The sequence below is a fragment of the Podarcis muralis genome, chromosome 1, assembly GCF_964188315.1.
Source record: "Podarcis muralis chromosome 1, rPodMur119.hap1.1, whole genome shotgun sequence".
NCBI classification, from domain to species: domain Eukaryota; kingdom Metazoa; phylum Chordata; class Lepidosauria; order Squamata; family Lacertidae; genus Podarcis; species Podarcis muralis.
In genome coordinates, this window is record NC_135655.1 from 11,132,391 (window position 1) to 11,143,269 (window position 10,879).

At 45.3% G+C, this 10,879-nt stretch overlaps 1 protein-coding gene and 1 pseudogene across 1 annotated transcript in view; both read left to right on the forward strand.

Annotated features, from left to right (window-relative positions):
• The window catches only part of MTHFD1 (methylenetetrahydrofolate dehydrogenase, cyclohydrolase and formyltetrahydrofolate synthetase 1), a 74,476-nt gene extending 64,703 nt beyond the window's left edge, over window positions 1-9,773 (forward strand). Inside the window, exons 27-28 of the mRNA XM_028742995.2 lie at window positions 5,563-5,671; window positions 5,968-9,773. Coding sequence (XP_028598828.2) covers window positions 5,563-5,652 — 90 coding nt within the window. The 3' untranslated portion in view covers window positions 5,653-5,671; window positions 5,968-9,773. The remainder of the gene's footprint in view (window positions 1-5,562; window positions 5,672-5,967) is intronic.
• LOC144328395 (uncharacterized) lies at window positions 1,901-5,556 on the forward strand (annotated as a pseudogene).
• Window positions 9,774-10,879: the final 1,106 nt, after the last annotated feature.

Sequence of the window (10,879 nt, forward strand, 5' to 3'; positions counted from 1 at the left end):
ACATCTTCTTGTAGTAAGGAACAAGTGGACTGGGAAGATTGTGGCTGGAAGGCTATTGGTATAGATTATTTTGCTCTGGTTGAATTTATTTGGGTGTGTGGGATAGGAGGGTTTTTTTTTAAAAAAAAGAAGTATTTTCAGAGTTGCATCATGTTCTCTCCATCTCCCACAGCAGAATGGGATGGTAGAAACTTGAGCTGATGGAACATATTGCTGTGGTCTGCAAACGGGCAGTGCAATTGATTCTCTCTGTCCCCAGTCTAGAGAAGATAAGGAGACTGTTAATCTTAGGGTTGTGGGTTCGAGCCTCATGTTGGGCAACAAGATTCCTGCACTGCAGGGGTTGGACTGGATGACACTCGTGGTCCCTTCCAACTCTACAGTTCTATGATTCTGGTGAGCTCTGTAGTTCAACAATGTGAGGAAGTCTTTTTTCTTTTTCTTTTTCTTTTTCTGTCCTGAATTTGCCGTCACCATATGGCTTCGTTGAATGACCCTGGCCTCTAAGAATTACGAGAGAGTGGGGGAAAATACGTATTTCATCCACTTTTTCTACACCGTACATTACGTTATGTGCCTCTATTGTGTGTCCTGACTTGCTTTTTTCTAAACTATAAAGTCCTAAATCTTTTAGTGTTTCCTCGTAATGGATTGCTGCAGTCCCCTGGTCATTTGGTTTCCCTTTTCCAGCTCTACAATACTCTTTTTAGAGGTGCAGCAGCTAGTACTGTAAACAATATTCCCTTTTTTGTAATTTTTTATTTATATTTTTCCATTACAATTTTTTTTAACATTTCATTGAATAGAACTATATATTCATAATCTTTAACTTCCCTCCCCTCCCCTTCCATTGTTCTCTTTATTTATCCATCACAACTGCATATTCTAATGACCCCATATGTTCACATCTCTCCCTTGTAAGCAATATTCCTCGTATTGTCCTGGTCTGAGACACCACTCACTATTATATATTTTTATGGAAGGGGCAACACAGGCCTCCTGAGCAACAGAGATCCAAAAGGGACTTGATTTACGAACACCTTTCCCCTCCCTATGCCCATTAAAATATTTGTGCTATAAGAGCAAGGCTGTGAGAAAGGCTGCACACTGGCTTTGAATGGACGGGTCTGAAAATAGCAGGTGCAAAACGTAAAGGACGGCTTAAATCTCCATCTTTTCTTGCTGATTGTCAGCCCGTGGGTGTTTCTGATGGGCTTGTACCAATGTGAATAAACATAATCTCTCCCTGCTTTTTTTAAGTTCTGTTATGTAAAGTTCTTTAAGAGAAGGGAGAAAGATCTGGACACATACTATGTAGAGAGAGAGAGAGAGAGCGCACATGGTAGAGATTTTGTGCAAGAAAGGCACCCCGATGGTCATTTTTCCAGGCTGCCCAAATCTTGTAACGCAATCCTAGGCATGTTGTTTTCAGAATTAAGTCCCAGCGTATTCAGTGAGGCTTTCTTCCGGGAAAGTGTGTTTTGAATTGCAGGCAAAGGTCGTCCCACCCACAGTGAACCGAGTTCTGCAAGCAGCTTGTTGTATAAGGCAAGGGCATCTTGAAGGTGAAGCAGGAAAAAAAATCCTGCTTCTCTTGCTCACTTCAAGATTAAGCAGCCCTTCCCGGCATGTTCTGATCGAACGGCGCTAGAGAGTTATAATAAATCCAAAAAAGGGGGATGGGGGAATAGGAAGCCTCTTGCACAGAGAATTTGCTTCTTCCTTGTTGCCGTACCTGCTTATTTTCTTGAGCAAATGGTTAAGCCAGGCATTAAATGTCTTGGCTGGTCTGCAAGCCCTGCTACAGCCGACTCCTTTGAGCAGATTTACAGCCCTTTGTATGCTGGTCGCTGCTTATGTCTGCAGCTGCGTGAACGTCCCTAACCTCTATTAACCTGCCATGTCTGCTGCCTGCAGATGTACCCATTCAGCACTGACGCCGAAATCCCGGCCGCAAAGGCAAATGTTAAGACCTTGTAAATGGAGTTGTAGACAAGGCTCACTTATTCCGGGCGGGAAGAGCAAGTAGCTCGAAAGCTCGTGCTGTAATAGATGTATTAGTCTCTAAGGCCCCATCTGATCTCCTGCTTGAATCCATACATTCCCCCAACCCTCCTCTTTGCAATCAAAGGAGGTTAACAAGACTAGCAAAAAGAAAAAGGAAAAACATACACTATTTAGAATTCATTCCCATAATGTTCTGGGGAGCCAGATGGGAGCCATTTTCAGAGTGTAATAGGTTTGCTTTGTGGGTTGTTGGGGTTTGGTCTGGTTTTTAATCAGAAATGCTGCTTGCTAGAAATCTTCCCGTCTTTTCTTGTTTTTTAAACACATGGGTTAATCTTTTAAAAATGTCTCTCGCGAGCCCGGCTCACCTGCAGAAAGAATACCACTGATTAAGGGTTATGATCCCTTGTGTGTGAAGCGAGCCTTCTAAAGAGCTGCATAAAAATGTACCATTGCTTCAGAAGTAATCTTAGCGGGGGGTGGGGGGTGGAAATACGTCAGCCAATTTGTGTAGCTCTGTCTTGCTTTAAGACTCTGCTGCCTGCATGGCCCACCAGCCAGGATTAAGATATTGGAAGCGGGGGCTCATGTCTCAGCTAAACTTGGAGCTTTCTTTCGCAGTGCTGAGCAGGAAATTCTCCATCCACCTAATTGAGCTCTCTGCAAAATGGGAGAAAGAATGGTGGAAATCTTTTTCTCTCTTTTTTAAAGAAAGGAAGAAAGAAAAACGAATCGGAAATGTGATTAAGGTTCATCACCTAATGCCTGGTGAGTGGAGATGCTTTTCATTCTCCCGTCTTGAAACTACAAGGTCATTCCATGAAACTGCATGGTGGGCGATCAAAGCAGAAAACAGTGTCTTCCTCACACAGTAGAATTGTAGAGCTGGAAGGGTCCTGTGTGAGTGTCTGGAGGCGGTTGGAGGATGGATGGTGGCTAACAGATTGAGGTTGAATCCTGACAAAACAGAAGTACTGTTTTGGGGGGACAGGAGGCGGGCGGGTGTGGAGGACTCCCTGGTCCTGAATGGGGTACCTGTGCCCCTGAAGGACCAAGTGCGCAGCCTGGAAGTCATTTTGGACTCACAGCTGTCCATGGAGGCACAGGTCAATTCTGTGTCCAGGGCAGCTGTCGACCAGCTCCATCTGGTATGGCAGGCTGAGACCCTACCTGCCCGCAGACTGTCTCGCCATAGTGGTGCATGCTCTAGTTATCTCCCGCTTGGACCACTGCAACGTGCTCTACATGGGGCTACCTTTGAAGGTGACCCGGAAACTACAACTAATCCAGAATGCGGCAGCTAGACTGGGGACTGGGAGCGGCCACCGGGACCACATAACACCGGTCCTGAGAGATCTGCATTGGCTCCCAGTACGTTTCCGAGCACAATTCAAAGTGTTGGTGCTGACCTTTAAAGCCCTAAATAGCCTCGGCCCAGTATACCTGAAGGAGCGTCTCCACCCCCATCGTTCTGCCCGGACACTGAGATTCAGCGCCGAGGGCCTTCTGGCGGTTCCCTCACTGTGAGAAGTGAGGTTACCAGGAATCAGGCAGAGGGCCTTCTCGGTAGTGGCACCTGCCCTGTGGAACGCCCTCCCACCAGATGTCAAAGAGAAGAAGAACTACCAGACTTTTAGACGACATCTGAAGGCAGCCCTGTTTAGGGAAGCTTTTAATGTTTGGTGCATTACTGTATTTTAATATTGTGTTGAAAGCTGCCCAGAGTGGCTGGGGAAGCCCAGCCAGATGGGCAGGGTATAAATAATGAATCATCATCATCTAGTCCAACCCCCTGCAATGCAGGAATCCTGCCCACAGCCATCCCTGGGTCAGTGTATAGTTTAACTATGGAATTCGCTTCTACAAGACGTAGGTATGTAACATAAGCAGGTTGTCTGGTGGGAGGGAAATGCCAGGCTAGCTTATCCCGGCAGGTGTGTTGCTGCTGCTTTCACTGGTAGGGAGAGGTGGGAGAGCTAAGAGAGAGGGAGGTTGATGCAGTGCAGGCGATTAGCTACACCTGTATGCCCATTCCATGCTGACTGCCTCTCCCTTCTGATAAGCAACAGTGACTCGCCTGCCAGGAAACGAGCTTTGTGGTTACGCCCCACGGCATGAGCTGTTTCTGAGTGTGCAAAGTTCTAATCGTGGTTGCTAGTCTTCATGACCTGTTTGGGGGCTTTCCAGAGATGATAATAAGATGATCTGCGAGATTACAGGGAACCAGGCAGAGGGCCTTCTCAGCAGTGGCACCCTCCCTGTGGAACACCCTCCCATCAGATGTCAAGGAAATAAACAACTAACGGACTTTTAGAAGACATCTGAAGGCAGCCCTGTTCAGGGAAGCCTTTAACGTCAGAACCTGCCCATAGTGACTGTAGCAACCCAGTCAGATGGGTAGCATACCAATAGTAGTAGTAGTAGTAGTAGTAGTAGTAGTAGTAATAATAATAATAATAATAATAATAGATTCAGGTAGGTAGCCGTGTTGGTCTGACACAGTCAACATAAAAAAATAAAAATAAATTGTCCAGTACCACCTTAGAGACCGACTAAATTTCTTCTGGGTATAAGTTTTTGTGCGCATGCACACTTCAGATACACAATAATAACAATAGTTATTAATCAGGGTTCGGATTTGAACATTAGCAACCCACAAAGACCACAGGCTCAAGATTGTCGCTGAAACGAATCCATACGTTTTACTGGTGCTTCATTCAAAGCGTACTGTTGCCTTCTCATGAACTTTGAAGCCAAACTCGACGCAATGAGCTCTCCTCTTGTACTTTCCCAAAGAGCTCCACCCAGAACAGCAGGGGCCTGTTTGCAGCAACCAAGAGAGCAGCTGGCGTTTTGGATGGGGGGCTTTTTGTCTGGAATGCCAAAGAACTAGCAGGCAGATGGAATTAACTTTCTTAATTCCTCCCATACCTCCTTTCTGGTAGAGGCTTGAGTTAAGTTGTGGGTTAACATATCAGACGACACAGCGATTCTTCAAACAGCTCTTGCTTATTCACAGGCCAGGACAGAACTGAACTGAAGGGTTCAGCCAGCCTGCTTATATAGAGCTCCACTAGAACACAACAGTAACCATTTTCTGTAACTATCCAATCACTGAACGTCACTTTCAATCCCTTATTTGCATATGTGGACCTGAGTGAAACCTATCTACAGTATCCTCCTTCTGGCCCAGGGTGAGAACTTCAGTACGTAACAGCTTTGCTGGAAAGAAGATCCCAGCTTTGCTCCCCTGTCCCTTTCTCCTTGTGAAGCCACAGGGCAAATGTCAGCTCTACCAGTGGCAGTCCTGCCTGGGAAGAGAGGTGCCAAGTTTTTCAGTTGTCTAGCCAGCAGGAAGAGGGTTGAAATGCCTTTGTCTTGGTGGTCTGCTTCCTGCTGGTTAATAGGACTTTGGCTTTAAGCAACTGCTGGTCCACTGACATGACCCAGATCCAGCCAGGAAGCTCTTAATATTCTTTGCTCCTGTTTCCAGCTCCATTTTTGATATTTGTTCTGTTCGTTTCAGTTGATTTTTTCCCTTTTAATTCCTTCCAGATGAGCACAATGCCGGGACTTCCAACTAGGCCTTGTTTCTATGACATTGACCTGGACCCAGCGACTGGAGAAGTGACCGGCCTGTTCTAAAATGAACCGACAATCCAAAGTGAGTACTTCATTGCTTGCCATCCTGCAGGACTCCCTGCTTGCAACTGCTGGCTTTTTCCTAGCTCTGCAATCACGCCTGCTCCCACCATTCACTCTTCCCTGAAATAACGTGGAAGCCTTTTTTCCATCATGCAGTCCCTATTCTGCAGTCCCAGGAACATGCATGTGAAAGAACTACATAGTTGTTTGACCTACATAGCTCTAGAGAGCTGCAGTTGGCCATCTATTTTCTGCATTTTTCATCATGGCTTGCGGTGCTGAGGACTAGTAACATGATTTCTTTTCTTTTTGTAGGTATCCAAGCAAGGCCAGTGTGGCGAAACCGGAAGAAGGTACCTCAAGGGGACACTAGGAAGTCTTTGGAAACAAATTAACCTGCTGCATTTTTAAAAAAATAATAATAATCTGTAATACTGTATTTTTAATTAGGTTGTCTACTTTTTAGTCACTACAGGTAAAAGTCTGCATCATGTTAAAAGCAAAGGGTGATCACCAGAATTAGTCATATTCAGGAGTAGATCTATGGACTTAAATCCATTGATTTCAGAGGGCCTACTCTGGCTAATGTTGGATATCACCAGAAACCTTTTTAAATGGGTTCAAAACGTGGTTTTAAACAGTCAGTGAAAAGCAACATGCGGTTTTAACCAGGGTAGCAAACTTATTAAAGATGTTTTAATTGATTAATCACATGAGTTTCGATCTATGCAGTATGCATATGGGGAAACAGAATATTTCTAAGCAAAAGATAGTATTTTCTTTGTTGGTAGATTGTATGTGTCGTCTTTGGCAATATCAAAGAAGCGTCCTTTTGGAAAGAGATGGTAGAGAAGGCTTCTTTTAGTGTTTGCCTTCTGCACTTTTTATATTCACAATACTTTGTTAAAAAATCTTCCCAGCTGATTGGAGGATCCTTTTTTGGGTTGGTTTTTAAAAAATGTGATCATGTAATCCTAACTGATTAATCAGTTCAAACACTGCAGCCCTAGCATCCTCTATTAGTGCCTAATGTACAAAAGTGTGTTTTTAACGTCTTAAATCTTTGGTGTAATTATGAATGCTAGTACATTCCCATGGAATGGGGCAGGCAACTCTGCACATATCCCCAAGCTGCACAGCCCGTTCTGAAATTGGCAAGGCAATGCACTGTTCAATGGCAGAAGCATGCAGACGGTAACCCAGGTTCAATCCCTTCAGTTAAAAAGATCTCTGGAGGCACGCCTGAGAAACTCCTGTGCCTGAGACCTTGAGTTCTTGCTTCTCATCGTAGGCCGGGGTCATCCAGTGTGGTGCCTTCCAAATGAGGGATGAACTACGACTCCCATAAACCCTGGCCATAGGTCATTGCCGATTGGGATTCATGGGCATTGGAGGCCAGCAAAAATCTGGAGGGCGCTGCATTCCCTAAGTTGTTAGTAGACAGTGCCTGCTAGTCACGATGGTCGTATACTACCTCCAGGATCAGAGACAGCTGCTGGAAAACAACAATAGGGGAGTGCCGTCATCCACATGTCCTTCTGGAGGACTTCCCACTAAGGCATCTGGTTGGCCACTGTGGCCAAACAGACCAGCATTCTGACAGTGCAAAGGGTGCTTTGCATGGTCTGTTGTTGTTTAGTCGTTTAGTCATGTCCGACTCTTCGTGACCCCATGGACCAGAGCACGCCAGGCACTCCTGTCTTCCACTGCCTCCCGCAGTTTGGTCAAACTCATGCTGGTAGCTTCGAGAACACTGTCCAACCATCTCGTCCTCTGTCGTCCCTTCTCCTTGTGCCCTCCATCTTTCCCAACATCAGGGTCTTTTCCAGGGAGTCTTCTTCTCATGAGGTGGCCAAAGTCTTTGAGCCTCAGCTTCACGATCTGTCCTTCCAGTGAGCACTCAGGGCTGATTTCCTTCAGAATGGATAGGTCTGATCTTCTTGCAGTCCATGGGACTCTCACGAGTCTCCTCCACCATATTTCCAAAGCATCAATTCTTCAGCAATCAACCTTCTTTATGGTCCAGCTCTCACTTTCATACATCACTACTGAGAAAAACCATAGCTTTAACTATACGGACTATTGTCAGCAATGTGATGTCTCTGCCTTGCATTCTCACATCAGTTTAAATGGCCATCTGTTTGGCAGCAGTCAACTCCCCTAATGCAGGCCTGCAAATATATGATCAGCCAGTCTGAATCTGCGGATGGGGGCCCATCGGGTAGCTTGATCAACCGCCCTTTTTATTTAGTAGTCTTTGGGATGCAGAAAAAAAATAAAATAGAGGACAATTGACGAGCAGGTTGGTGGCATTGTGTTTGGCTCAGCGGGCGACAAGTGGTCTATTTTGAGATGTGTAGCTAGTTTAAATGATACAGGGAAGTGGGTGGATGATTGTGTTCCCTCTAGCGACAGCTCCCCACGCAGTGGAGCAGAACTGCCCATCACTTGAGCAAGGCTTCCTTGAGTAGCTGCTTGGTTTACTTGCTTGCGCACACACCTGTCTTGAGTCTATGTTTGCTTTTGTGCACCCATGAACAGAGCCTGTCTTCCTCATAGCAACTGGAGAAAGGAAAACTTCAAAGCCAAACTCTGTTTAACTCCTTCCGTTTTTGCACTGCTTGGGAATTCATTTAACAAGCATCTTCGTTTTCCCGTCAGGGATTGGGACTCGGCACATGTTCAGCGCAGGCTGCAACCAAATAGGTCATCTTGTCGCTTGGATGCCAGCCAGCCATTGTAGCAAATTGCCCAGATCTCTTGGGATCCCTATGTTGCCCTCACTGTGTGTTGGTTCTAAGTATGCTTTTCCCTGCGGGTGCTTGATGTCTGCACGCTGCACCTTTTAAAGTCCTGCTGTGTTTTCATTTTGCATTGCTTCAAAAGCTCTGCTTGCTGTAGGGGTTGTTCCGTTCCTGGTTTCATTCCAGATCTGGAGTTTATTTACGCCTACCCTAATCATTGTCAGACAACAAGGAGGGCTGGGAACGATGTGGACTTGTACGGTCAACCTTGATGGCTTCTCGGGTGATTGCAGAGGCATCTGCTGCTGTAAGACACCTTGTTTGCACAGGATGTTCCCTTACACTGGGAATGTACAAAATACCTGAATACCTCTCCTTTGAGTCCTTTTCTGACTCTCAGTCGTGCAACTCTGACAAAAGAACTTAGAGAAGATGGATGGGAAACTTTCCTTGCTCCGTCCCTCTCTCTTATTTCATAAAAGGGCAAAGTCCTTGGTTTAGCATGCAGAAAAATGTCCCAGGTTCAATGCACAGGTAGGGCTGGGGGGGGGGACCCCTTTTCTGAAATCCTTAAGAGCCACTGCCAATCAACATAGACAAAGCTGAGCCAGATGGACCGGGTCTGTATTAGGCAACTTCCTATGTTCCTGTGGGTTTTTTAAAACATATTTTTTAATTAATTTTGAATATATTAACATAACTTCAGTTCCCCAACCCAATAACAACCCCAGCTACGTACAGTTGCATTAGTGACAATAAAGTAAAACATGGACTCGATGGCTGCCGATTTATAAAGTGATATTCCACAGGCTCCCATGTGTCTTGGATGGTTCATATGCTTGTTCTTTCTTGGTTGCGAATGAAATAATTGCTGCGGTTTTTATGATGGGTTTACTCCTGTTTGAAGTCCAGATCCTGACCTCCAAGAGAGACCCAAATTGGCCAGTGCTCTTTCCATCTCCGTCAGCATCGCTTAAGAGAAATTTGCGTGCAGTCCTGATTTTTCTTTTTTCCGGAATCCAAAGTCCACCAAAGGCTTTGCCTTCAGTGTTCCCTGGTAGGCACCTCTTTTCTATTTGTGGGGAGACTGGATCTCCCACATAAGACCTCAAGGATGGGACGTTTCCTCTTGCTTTGCCTTTTTAATAGGTCCCTGGTGTTCACTGCCAAACCTTTATTTCTTTTGTGCAACATTCATGTTTCTGTTCAAGTGATCAAACAAGATGCAAAAGCTGTTTCAAATAAGGTTTGTCACACACACACAGAGGAACATCCTCTTTCCTCTCCCCCAAAAGATATATTACTTCCTAATGTGAAAATGCAATTGTTGCCAGACTTGTAATTAACACAAATAAACTGCTACATCTTTGAAAAGCTCTCAGGTACTTGATGAATGTGCTGTGATTAATGTAGAGGAACTTGTTTTTATTATGAGTTCCAGAACTGTTTTGGGCAGGAGCCCTGGTTACTGGAAATGGATTATAAATGCTGCAATATTTGCATCTGCAATGCACCAACATGGATGGGTTTAAACCGGGGTCCTGTGTCTCTGGAAAGGGGAAGGGGAAATGTTCACATATGGAAGGAAATTCTAAGGCCAGACATATAGTCAACTGGATTTTGATGTATATCTGAGGTGTTTTCATTGCCTCTGTGCCATCACCCTTTGTTCAAAGAGATCAAGGGCATACTACGTCTCATTGAAACTCTTATTAAAGCCTTCAGTTTAACTTAACCCTTATATTCCTTACCTCCTCAACCCCTACTGAAAATAATCCTGAGTTCATTTTAGATTATTCTGTAGTTTAGTGGTGATGCATATGCTTTACAGGTAAAGATCTCTAAACCACTGAGCCTCTTGGGCTTGCCAATCAGAAGGTCGGCGGTTTGAATCCCTGTGATGGGGTGAGCTCCCGTTGCTTTGTCCCAGCTCCTGCCAACCTAGCAGTTCAAAAGCATAACCGTGCGAGTAGATAAATAGGTACCACTACAGAGGGAAGGTAAATGGCATTTAGACCTGCTGGCCACATGATCCAGAAAGCTGTCTCTGGACAAACACCGGCTCCCTCGACCTGAAGCGAGATGAGCGCCACACCTCATAGTTGCCTTTGACTGCACTTAACCCGCCCAGGTTAAAAGATCTTTTTAAACAATCTCCATTTCAAACCATGGCATCTCCAGCTAAAAAGATCAGGGTTGGAGGGGAAGGGGAAGACCTTTCTCTGAGGCACTGTGGAGATACTGCCAGTCAGAGTGGGAAATACTGAGCTCTATGGACAAATAGTCTGACCTGGTGTAAGGCTGTGCTCTACAATCCGGGGTGCCAAAACCTGTGGTCCTCCAGGTGTTGAATCACAGCTGCCATCATCCCTAGCAATTAGCCATGCTGGCTGAGACTTAGGAAAGCAACCTCTTTAGTGTGGCAGCTTCTCCACCCCTGTGATGCTCGCAACTGAAAGCATATTCCTTACCATTTTACTACC